The sequence below is a fragment of the Bos javanicus genome, chromosome 11 (assembly GCF_032452875.1).
Source record: "Bos javanicus breed banteng chromosome 11, ARS-OSU_banteng_1.0, whole genome shotgun sequence".
In the NCBI taxonomy this organism is placed as follows: domain Eukaryota; kingdom Metazoa; phylum Chordata; class Mammalia; order Artiodactyla; family Bovidae; genus Bos; species Bos javanicus.
Window position 1 is genome coordinate 50,167,831 of NC_083878.1, and position 12,529 is coordinate 50,180,359.

At 43.0% G+C, this 12,529-nt stretch overlaps 1 protein-coding gene across 2 annotated transcripts in view; it reads right to left on the reverse strand.

Moving 5' to 3' along the window:
• DNAH6 (dynein axonemal heavy chain 6) overlaps positions 1-12,529 on the reverse strand; it is a 280,064-nt gene that overhangs the window by 80,172 nt on the left and 187,363 nt on the right. For both annotated transcript variants that reach the window (XM_061432712.1, XM_061432713.1), the window contains exons 54-57: positions 12,078-12,274; positions 10,605-10,808; positions 7,711-7,836; positions 3,858-4,022 (exon numbers count right to left, since the gene is read on the reverse strand). In XM_061432712.1, coding sequence (XP_061288696.1) covers positions 3,858-4,022; positions 7,711-7,836; positions 10,605-10,808; positions 12,078-12,274 — 692 coding nt within the window. The remainder of the gene's footprint in view (positions 1-3,857; positions 4,023-7,710; positions 7,837-10,604; positions 10,809-12,077; positions 12,275-12,529) is intronic.

Consider the following 12,529-nt stretch of genomic DNA (forward strand, 5'->3'; position numbering starts at 1 on the left):
TAAACATTCTTACAAAATTTTAAACACTTGTTGACACATAGTTGATTTAAAATGTGTTAGTTTCTGCTGCACAGCAAAGTGATTCAGTTTTATATATATACATATATATAAACATTCACATTCCTTTTTATGTTCTTTCCCATTTTATGGTTTGCCACAGGATATTGAATACAGTTCCATGTACTAAGGAGGACCTTGTTTTTTTATCTACACACATTATTCTTATTTAATCTTCACAGACAAATCCTTGAAGTAAGCTTTATCTCCACTTTAGCTGATTGACCCATGATCCAAGAGGTGGAATAATCTACCTGCAGTCACAGAGCTCGGATTGGGGAGGTGTGTGATGTTCTCCCAAAAGTTAAATAAGTGAGAAACTGAAGGCTGTGAATTAGCACGTGAGTAGTGCTTAGTCACTCAGTTGTGTCCGACTCTTTGCTGCCTCATGGACTGCAGCCCGCCAGGCCCCTCTGTCCATGGGGATTCTCCAGGCAAGAATACTGGAGTGGGTTGCCTTGCTCTCCTCCAGGGGATCTTCCCAACCCAGGGATTGAACCCAGGTCTCCTGCATTACAGGTAGATTCTTTACTGTCTGAGCCACCAGGGAAGCCCAAGAATACTGGAGTGGGTAGCCTATCCCTTCTCCAGGGGATCTTCCTAACTTGGGAATTGAACCCAGGTCTCCTGCATTGCAGATAGATTCTTTACTGTCTGAGCCACCAGGAAGCCCAAGAATACTGCAGTGGGTAGCCTATCCCTTTTCCAGGGGATCTTCCTAACTCGGGAATTGAACCAGGGTCTCCTGCATTGCAGGCGGATGAGCTTTCTTACCAACTGCTGCTGCTGCTGCTAAGTCGCTTCAGTTGTATCCGACTCTGTGCGACCCCAGAGACTGCAGCCCACCAGGCTCCTCCGTCCATGGGATTTTCCAGGCAAGAGTACTAGAGTAGGGTGCCATTGCCAACTGAGCTTCCTTAAATCTAAAAGGGCCCTTGAGAAGTGAGCTCTGGCAGCGGCTTCACATTTAAACCCCTTGAGGCTGACAAGCAAAGCCCTGACCTAGGCTTTTAAGAGCATTTCTTGCATTTTATGCAAGAAGGGTGTCAATTTCATTCAACCTGAATACATCCAGGGAAGACAGGCAGCTTTCAGGATTCAGTAATTAAAATGATACTCTTTGGAATGGTATGTTCCAAGATGACTTTTAGTGGGAGTTTTAGAGGAGTGAAGTTCTGAGGAAAATTCCCTTCTCTCACTCCTTGGACACCATTAGAGAAGGAGTGGGGGCCTGTGGGGCTGGGAAGATCCTACAGAATTAGTGGCTGTGCCTGGAGCAGAGGCAGCCCCAGGCTGTGAGGGGGTGGAGGAGGGAAGTGGGGATGGGTAGGTGGGTAGGTGGAGCTGCCCCTCAGAGCTCCCTTCGGGGAGGGAGAGGAATCCCAGCTGTCTTCTTTTCTGTTACAACTGCCTCTGGCTCTGCAGCACAAGAGGAGGGAATCTTCTGGATCTTACTGTGGTTCAGAGACTTATGGATGGACGTGGGGCTCACACAGCTCCCCTCAATAGTCTGAGAGTACGAGGAAGGGGACAAGATGCCCCTCCCCTAGAGCTCTAAGTACAGACTCCAAACATTAGAATCATGACCCTTTAATGTCATCGGTCACCAGAGTTCTTAAGCAGGCCATTTTCTCATCTGAGGCTGTCTGCCGGGCGGGCGCCAGCACACACAGACACTGACAGATCCCCCCCCACCCCTGGAGGCTCTCCTAGGCTCTGAGTCATTTCTCAGCCACAATAAGAGGAGACAAATGGCCTTGGTTCCGAGGAGAGAGAAGAATGATTCAGTTCAGTTGAATTCAGTCGCTCAGTCGTGTCGGACTCTTTGTGGCCCCATGGACTGCAGCACACCAGGCCTCCCTGTCTATCACCAACTCTCGGAGTTTACTCAAATTCATGTCCATTGAGGTGGTGATGCCATCCAGCCATCTCATCTTCTGTTGACCCCTTCTCCTCCCGCCTTCAATCTTTCCCAGCATCAGGATCTTTTCAAATGAGTCAGTTCTTTACATCAGGTGGCCAAAGTATTGGTGTTTCAGCTTCAGCATCAGTCCTTCCAATGAATATTTAGGACTGATTTCCTTTAGGATGGACTGGTTGGATTTCCTTGCAGTCCAAGGGACTCTCAAGAGTCATCTCCAACACCACAGTTCAAAGCATCAATTCTTAGGCCCTTGGCTCTCTTTACAGTCCAACTCTCACATCCATATATGACTACTGGAAAAACCATAGCTTTGACTAGATGGACCTTTGTTGGCAAAGTAATGTCTCTGCTTTTTAATATACTCTCTAGGTTGGTCATAACCTTCCCTCCAAGGAGCAAGCATCTTTTAATTTCACAGCTGCAGTCACCATCTGCAGTGATTTTGGAGCCCAGAAAAATAAAGTGTGTCACTCTTTCCATTGCTTCCCCATCTATTTGCCATGAAGTGATGGGACCAGATGCTATGATCTTAGTTTTCTGAATGTTGAGCTTTAAGCCAACTTTTTCACTCTCCTCTTTCACTTTCATCAAGAGGCTCTTTAGTTCTTCTTCACTTTCTGTCATAAGGGTGGTGTCATCTGCATATCTGAGGTTATTGATATTTCTCCCGGCAATCTTGATTCCAGCTTGTGCTCTTCCAGCTCAGCGTTTCTCATGATGTACCCTGAATAGAAATTAAATAAGCAGGGTGACAATATACAGCCTTGACGTACTCCTTTTCCTATTTGGAACCAGTCTGTTGTCCCATGTCCAGTTCTAACTGTTGCTTCCTGACTTGCATACAGATGTCTCAGGAAGCAGGTCAGGTGGTCTGGTATTCCTGTCTGTTGAAGAATTTTCCAGTTTGTTGTGATCCACACAGTCAAAGGCTTTGGCATAATCAACAAAGCAGAAATAGATGTTTGTCTGGAGCTCTCTTGCTTTTTCAATGATCCAACAGATGTTGGCAATTTGATCTCTGGTTCCTCTGCCTTTTCTAAATCCAGCTTGAACATCTGGAAGTTCACGGTTCACATACTTTTTGAAGCCTGGCTTGGAGAATTTTGAGCATTACTTTGCTAGCATGTGAGATGAGTGCAATTAAGTGGTCATTTGAGCATTCTTTGGCATTGCCTTTCTTTAGGATTGGAATGAAACTGACCTTTTCCAGTCCTGTGGCCACTGCTGAGTTTTCCAAATTTGCTGGCATATGGAGTGCAGCACTTTCACAGCATCATCTTTCAGCATTTGAATAGCTCAACTGTAATTCCATCACCTCCACTAGCTTTGTTTGTAGTGATGCTTCCTAAGGCCCACTTGACTTCGTATTCCAGGATGTTTGGCTCTCAGTGAGTGATCACACCATCGTGATTATCTGCATTGTGAAGATCTTTTTTGTATAGTTCTACTGTGTATTCTTGCCACCTCTTCTTAATATCTTCTGCTTCTGTTAGGTCCCTACCATTTCTGTTCTATATTGTGCCCATCTTTGCATGAAATGTTCCCTTGGTATCTCTAATTTTCTTGAAGAATGATTAGATGATTAGAATTCATTAGAATTAGATGATTCATTAGAATGACTGGAGAGCAGAAAAGGAGCACAGGGAAGTGAGACAGGGGACCCAGCGCTGGGAGGGATTTGAGTCCCAATCAGAAGGTGAGCAGAAGGGTGACTGGAATCAGTCAGGACTCTGAAGAGAAGCGAGTAGAAGATGGTGGGAGGAGGGAGTGACAGAGGGGAAGAGGCGTTAGGAAGAGTCATTCGTTTCAGCAAGGGGAGACCCATCACACCAGCAAAATCCTCTCAGGCTGGGGGTTCCAGGCCTGTGGCTTGTACCTCAGGCAGGTAGTGGGGGTTTGGCAGTTTGGTCGTCATGTAGAACCTGAAGTTTTTATCATAATCAATGTCCGAGTCTCCAAGGCGAATCAGCAGTCGTCCGCCACTGACGAAAGTCTGTTTCAATAGGATGGGTTCCAGAGCTGGATCCAGGGTCTCTCTAAGCTTAAACGTTAAAACAATAAAAAATATATTTTCAAAAGGCATTAAATGCATGGCAGCAACTTTTTCAAATTTCTTATTCAAACTTTACTCTGAACAGGCAAATTTTCAGTGCTTTTATGGATATTTCTTAAACTCCACTCACTCCCTCTAACAGAGTACATTTTCCAGAGTTTGTTTCCTTAATACTTTAGAGATAAGAACATGGGAAGGTCATATATTTATTTGGGCTAAATTTATACACAATTCATCCCCAAGAGAAAGCAGCTAAGAAAGAAGAGAAAGCAGCTAAGAAAGAAGAGAAAGCAGCTAAGAAAGAAGAATCCATAGGGTGGTCCTTGAACAGGCCCCAGACAAAGGAAACTCTGTTCACCTTCATGGTTTTTCTAGGTCAGGAACAGGCAAACTCCATCCTGCAGGCCGAATCTGGCCAGTGGGGCCTGTTTTTGTATAGCTCTTGAGCTAAGAGTGGTTCTTACCTTTTTAAAGGATTGTAAAGCAAATAAACAAAACCCTCAAAGTAAACAAAACAAAGAAGAGTATTTGTTCAGAGAATGTTTGTAGACAGACTGCGCATGCTAAGTTGCTTTAGTCATGTCTGACTCTGTGTGATCCATTGGACCACAGCCCACCAGCCTCCTCTGTCCAAGGGATTCTCCAGGCAAGAATACAGTATGTGACCTGAAAAAACCCAAATATCTGGCTTTTCACAGAAAGTTTGTAGATCTCTACTCTACGTGACAGTAATTTGTACCCCCCTCAAAGCAAATCTGATTGTGGTAAGAACATGGACATGTAGACATTGCCAACAACCCCCATGATAAACATCTTTATATCAGCTTGTATGTGATGGGGGCTTGGGAGCTGCCAAAATTTGATGTAATTTATAGCTAACAAGACCTAGAAGTCTCTGGTGGCTCAGGTGGTAGAGAATCTGCCTGCAATGCGGGAGACTTGGGTTTAATCCCTGAGTCAGGGAGATCCCCTGGAGAAGGGAATGACAACCCACTCCAGTATTCTTGCCTGGGAAATCCCATGGACAGAGGAGCCTGGGGGGCTACAGTCCATGGGGTCACAAAGAATTGGACATGACTTAGAGACTAAACAACAACAATAGCTAACAAATCTATTTTAAATTGCGATGTGGTACCTGAGCATGCAATTTCTTAAAACAAAAGTTTATGAGATAAAAGTTTCCCTTACCACCCACAATACAATTTTGTGCTTTTTACTATTTTTATTTTTTTTAAAATATTTATTTATTTGGCTGCACTGGGTCTTAGTTGTAGTACATACAATCTTCTTTTTTTAGTTGCAGCATATGGGATCTAGTTCCCCAACCAGGGATTGAGCCCAGGTCCCCTACACTGGGAGCACAGAGTCTTAGCCACTGGACCACCAGGGAAGTCCCCAGTTTTGTGCTTTTTAAAGTCTATTCTATGAATAGACTCAGGTTCAATCCGTGGGTCAGGAAGATCCCCTGCAGAAGGAAATGGCAACCCACTCCAGTATTCTTGCCTAGGAAATCCCATGGACAGAGGAGACTGGGGGGGGCTATAGTCCAAGGGGTCACAAAACAGGACTGAGCAATTAAACAAGAACAATGACAACTTGTTAAAGTGAATTTCATCTTCTGGAATCTACTTTTTAAACCTCCCATCCCCTGTAGTGATCAACTGCATGTGCCAAGCCTCTAGAAATTAGTATGTTAAATTGAACCAACTTAATGGAAATAAATACATATAGGGCTTGTTTTCCAAAGAAAAATATTTTTTTAGAGTGGCACATTTATAAGCCTACCTAGGAATGTTGGAAAGCCATTGAAAAGTAACTCAGAGCAAGTTTTGTGAATGTAGTGATTAAATCACATTCCAGCTTTAAAAGTCATAACAAATGCAGATGAATTAAAAATACATAAAAATCTACTTCATTAAAAGATAGTGATTGAGATTGGTTAACTCTATTTCACACCCATGAATGGGTGGAGGCAAAGTTTGAAAATACCACTCCACAAATGTAGAAAGCAGTTAGGTGTATAATCTGAGTGACACCAACTCACAGAAAGCAAGAGAGACTCCCTGCCAAAGATTTTTGGAGCTCTCACCCTCTCCTGTAGCTTCAGACTTTAAATGGGGGCCTAGGACCCATTACAGAACCTTGCTCTTTGGAGGATTCCTGTGCTCTTTGGAGCTCAGACTGAGAGCCTGGTAACTTGCTGTGGATTTTCTATACAATCAAGGCTGCTCAGATGGTTTACTTCACATTTCTGTGCCTCAGATTCCTCACTGGTAAAATGGAATAATAGTAGTAACCACCTTGTAAGGTGCAGTGTGGATTAAAGTGTTCATACACATAAAACACCAACATCAGAGTCCGGTGTGTAGGAAGCATTCAGTGAGTGATGCGTGTGTGTTAAGTTGCTTCAGTCGTGTTTGACTCTGCAACCCCATGGACTGTAGCCTGTCAGGCTCCTCTGTCCATGGAATTCTCCAGGCAAGAATACTGGAGTGGGTTGCCATGCTCTCCTCCAGGGGATCAAATCCACATCTCTTGCATGTCCTGCATTGCAGATGGATTCTTTATTGCTGAGCCACTGGGGAAGCCCATCAGTGAGTGGTACCTGTTTCTAATATTAGCTGCACCAGGCCAGGGTTGCAGCTAAGCTGCCTCAGGTCCTTGGTCTGTTCTGAGCTTTTCGCCATTCTGTGGCTACAGAGATCCTTCTAGACACAGTTACACTGAGACTAAGCTCACAATGTTCATTTACTCACTCTTCTCTTATACAACTAGTATGGGAAATTAAGGAAATAAACTGCAATTGTTACCCAGTTTCTTTTGTGTCCAAGGCTGCTGTATATGCTGTCCTCTTTGCCTGGAAAGCCTATCTTTCTGAGTGCTCATGGTGAACTCTTCATATAGGTCACAGCTTAAATGTTACCATTGGTAACCATGACGGTAGTCAGCTCTCCCCACCCTACCTCCTTATTAGCTATGTCTGCACTGGGTTTATCTCTTCGAAGTCCCTACTACAAATTCTCTTCGTCTCCTTTGTCTCATTTTTTCTCTCTTTTCTCTGTTTATTGTCTCTGTCCCCAACTAGATAGTCAACTTATTAAGGGCAAGAACCATCTTTGTATTATTTGCCATTGATTCTCAAACAATGTGTGTTGAATGAATGAACAGTTTCAAAAACATCCACTCTTGGAGTGATTTGATTCTGAAGAAATAAAGCACAAAGACTTAAAAATATATATACTTTTTTTAAAAAGTGAAAGTTTACACCATACCACTTAATTGAATTCTAACTTTATGTCTAAGTGGAAAATAATATTTATACTTATTGGGGTGCTTTACTGGCTTCACATCACTGGTTCAAGGAGACATGCCCTGATGAGGTTGCTGCTTTGAATTTCTGGCTAATGATCAAGAGTCACAGAAGGCCTGAGAATCAGCAGTGTCAGAAGACAGTGACCATCCCACTTCACACCAAAGCAGTGTCTTCCAAAAACTGGTTCAGTGACAGACCATTATGAGAATGTATTGTTTAAGGAGCAAAGCAATAGGTTTGACCATTTAGAAAGGGAGCTGACTGGTGTCTTTGTCATAATGTAGGCATTGTCTGTAGAGGATTTCAGATATGGTCTGAAGGTTGGAAACTAACACAAGGAAAAGAAAAAGTGAAAAAGCAAACCTCTTCTAGTAAGACGGGTAAACCAAGTCGGATCGAATTTTCAAGTGTGCGTAAGAAATTACTATCTGTGAGCTTAATGATCTTTAACCCATTTTTGCTTTCTTTGTTTCTTATCCAGCGGTTTGCCTGTATGAGAAAGCACAGAGTAGGACATTTCAGTTTGTAAAAATGTGAAAGTTTTTAAAGTTTAGAAACTATGTTCAATCTAGAAACAAGTTTGAAAGATTTTACACAGCAAAGGAAATATTTTGTTTAATGTTTTCATTCATTAAACGAAATGAAAAGACAACCCTCAGAATGGAAGAAAATATTTGCAGATGAAGCAACCAACAAGGAATTAATCTCCAAAATATATAAACAGCAGGTGCAGCTCAGTATCAAGAAAAAAACCAAACACCCCAATCAAAATATGGGTGGAAGATATAGCATTTCTCCAAAGAAGACATACAAATAGATAAAAATACACATGAAAAGATTCTCAATATTGTTAATTATTAGAGAAATGAGAATCTAAACTCGGAAAAGGCAATGCCACCCCATTCCAGTACTCTTGCTTGGAAAATCCCATGGATGGAGGAGCCTGGTGGGCTACAGTCCATGGGTCGGTAAGAGTCAGACACAACTGAGCAACTTCACTTTCACTTTTCACTTTCATGCATTGGAGAAGGAAATGGCAACCCACTCCAGTGTTCTTGCCTGGAGAATCCCAGGGACGGGGGAGCCTGGTGGGCTGCCGTCTATGGGGTTGCACAGACTTGGCTACGACTGAAGCGACTTAGCAGCAGCAGCAGAATCAAAACTACAATGAGGTATCATTTCATACACTTCAGAATGGCTATCATCAAAAAAATCTACAAACAATAAATGCTGGAGAGGGTGTGGATAAAAGGGAACCCTCCTACATTGGTAGTAGGAAAGTAAGCTGGTGCAGCCACTATGGAGTGTATGGAGTATGGAGATTTCTTAAAAAACTAAAAATAGAGTTCTCATATGATCCAGCAATCCCACTCCTGGGCATTTATCTGGAGAAAACAATAATTCAAAAATATATCAATGTATGAATCCCAGTGGTCTTGGCAGCACTATTTACAATCACCAAGACATGGAAGCAAACTAAATTTCCATCACAGAGGAATGAAAAAAAGATGTGGTACACCTATACAATGGAATATTATTCAGCCAAATAAAGAACAAAATAATGATATTTGCAGCAACATGGATAAATATAGAGATTGCCATACTGAGTGAAGTAAGTCAGAGACAAACATCATATGATACCATTTATAAGTGGAATCTAAAACAAAAGGGTACTAATGAACTTATTTAGAAAACAGAAATAGAATTACAGATTTAGAAAGCAAACATGGTTACCAGAGAGTAAGTGAAAGTGAAAGTGAAGTCGCTCAGTCGTGTCTCTTTGCGACCCCATGGACAGTAGCCTGCTAGGCTCCTCCATCCATGGAATTTTCCAGGCAAGAGTACTGGAGTGGATTGCCATTTACTTCTCCAAGAGAGTAAGTAGAGGAAGGATAAATCAGAAGATTGGGATTGACATATACATACTGCTGCTGCTGCTGCTGCTGAGTCACTTCAGTCGTGTCCGACTGTGTGCAACCCCATAGACAGCAGCCCACCAGGCTCCCACATCCCTGGGATTCTCCAGGCAAGAACACTGGAGTGGGTTGCCATTTCCTTCTCCAATGCATGAAAGTGAAAAGTGAAAGTGAAGTCGCTCATAAGGACCTACTGTATAGCATGGGGAACTCTACTCAGTACTCTGCAATGGCCTATATGGGAAAAGAATCTTAAAAAAGAGTGAATGTATAACAGATTCCCACTGGAAACTAATACAACATTGTAAGTCAATTATACCCTGATTTAAAAAAAATGTAAAAGAAAAGAAAAATCACTCCCCTTGCAAATAAAAACACTTTTTAATTCTAATGTTTGGGATTCTTTTTTGTTGTTGTTCAAACTTGGGACAAATAAAGGTTTTTTGTTTTTTTTTTCCTTTTTCCATCTAGATTAAAAAAAAAAGTTCACACAAGGTTTTCAAGATCCATCTATGAAAATAAAGCTCATACAAGGTGTTCAAGATTGTCTCCCTTGCTTTCAAATGGACTCCATTTTCTAAACCCCATTTAGAACATGATGAGATGGTTAGATAGCACCACTGACTCAATGGACATGAATCTGAGCAAGCTCCAGGAGATAGTGAAGGACAGGGGAAGCCTGGAGTGCTGCAGTTCATTGGGTTGCAAAGAGTCAGACACGATTTAGCGATGAAACAACAGCCATTTAGAACAACTGATCCAAGGACTTAGGAGTCAGATAATGGAATTTAGTAAATTCCAGGAAAGCTGGCCCCAAATTCATCACATCAAAGTGTTAGTTGCTCAGTTGTGTCCGACTCCTTGCAACCGCAAGGACTGTAGCCCACCAGGCTCCTCTGTCCATGGAATTCTCCAGGCAAGAGACTGGAGTGGGTAACCACTCCCTTCCTGACCCAGGGATTGAACACGGGTCTCCTGCATTGCAGGAAGATACTTTACCACTAGCGCCAAATTCATCATACCCTGACTTCATTCTGACTCCTCAGAACTCTTAGGGACAAGGACTATACAGGAATGAATTTCTGCTCCCATAGAAAACAGAAAACAAATGGTCAACTCTCTGAATAAAACCAACCAAAATCAAGTGTGCAGAGCACTTGGACTCTTCCCTTTTTACTTTCTCCATAAAATGAGGATGTGAACTAGAAGACACCTTGATGGCCTTGTAGGTTTACGTTCAAGACCTTACAAGTACACTGAGGTCTACTTTTGGAATTTGTAATAGAATGATATTAAGCAGAGTTAGTAGGCTGCTCTTCATCTGAAGCACTGGTTACAGACCTGATCTTGGGGATCAATCATCAAAGGCCATCGTCTGCCTTGAGTAACCAGAATGCCATTTTCCGTTGATATCAAGTCCCGGGGCAGCCCGTCTGTGTTCCACTGCCGTATTTCGTAGGGATCGCCAAGAGTGTTAATGAGACTGAAGTCGGGATTGATTGGGATCTCCAGAGACTGACAGTCCTGGATCCAATACTCTATAAGCTGTTGAAGGAGAAAAGCTTACTTTTATATGAGTCAGGAACACTTAGTAAATGAGGATTCACAAAACAAGTCCTACCAGGCTCCACAGGCATCCTGGAATCCGAGCCCAGGACATAAGAAGTGGACAAAGAATTAGGAGATCCGGGGGCTAGAACTACACCATTAGCTAGGTGTGGCTTTGGGCACGTCATATGTGCTGTCGGGACCCCAGGTTTCTCAAGTATAAAACACAGGGGTTGTCATAGTAGTCTTCACTCTGGGGAGAGCCTGAGACCACATGGAGAAGTTGGGGGTTCCCACAATGACCTTGGGTGATCCTGGGAATTAGCAGATGAGGCAGAGGGCTATTAGCATTCACCTCCTTCAGTGAATGGTGCAGACATGCACAACAGTTTCCCCCAACAGCACTCCTGGCCCTCCTGCTTGATTAGAATCAGTTGATCCCTGAGGTCCTGGAGAATCTCTATGAGTCTTACACCAACTAGGTTTTAGAATTCAAGGTCAGGGCAAAACATGTCTTGAAAGGCGTTTCATAAAAGTGTTTTGCAAATATCTCCAAATAATCCCTGCTCTTGCCCATTGCTGAGCCTGTGTAGCAGCCTCGCCAGTTCAGAACATTTCATCCTGGCTGAATTTGGTGCCACTTCTGATCCTAGGGGTGGGAGACTCTCTGTCTCTTTTTCTTCTCCCAGGTTGCTGTGTTGTGTAAGCAAAGCTGGGAGTAACTTTCTAAGGCATGAGAGGAAAAGAAGGACTGTGTTAAGGAAAGCCTAGGGATACAGGGGAGTCCATTGGACTGCAAGATCAAACTAGTCAATTCTAAAGGAAATCAACTCTGAATTTTCAATGAAAGGACTGATCCTGAAGCTGAAGCTCCAATACTTCGGCCACTTGATGGGAAGAACTGACTCATTGGAAAAGACCCTGATGCTGGGAAAGATTGAAGGCAGGAGGAGAAGGGGGTGACAGAGGGTGAGATGGTTGGATGGCATCACCAACTAAATGGACATGAGTTTGAGCAAACTCTGGGAGATGGTGTGGGACAGGGAAGCCTGGTGTGCTGCAGTTCATGGGGTAGCAAAGTGTCAGACATGACTTAGTGACTGAACAACAACAAAAGGGGAGGTGGTGGGTAGTGGAATGTAGACCTAAGTTTCCATCGTGGAGAACCTCCCTCTAAACCCAGAAAAATGACGCACACATCCCGCTGTATCCTGCTAAAGCAGTATCAGCTGCTTCTCAGTCCTCACAGGAAGTATGTTTGCTCACCGATTGCCTGTACTGGGCTGTGAAGGCCCCGTAGTAGGCCACACAAGCTGCTGCTATGAACACATTCCCAACGATATTCGATATCTCCTCGTTGAATTTCTGGATGCTTTCTTCCCATCGGACTTGCTCGTCTCCTAATGCAGCCGTCAGCTTTCCAGCACGTACCAGACGTGCTTTGGTCAGTGCCATCGTCTTTGCTAGAAAATCGAAAGAAAATCAGGTTATTTCATTCAGTATTTTCTTACAGTATAAGAAGTTTACTCATCTGCTTCTGCTTATAGCAGAATGACCATTATTTGCTTAATGATGTCAATACATCTCTGGTCCTCAGGCCACTTTAGCCCAAGTTCTCACTTCAAAGCCAAGTCCAAGTTCTTTGAATCGCCTATGCAGAGAGTTCCTTTCACTTTATTTTAAATTAATTAATTTTAAATTGGAGTCTAGTTGCTTTA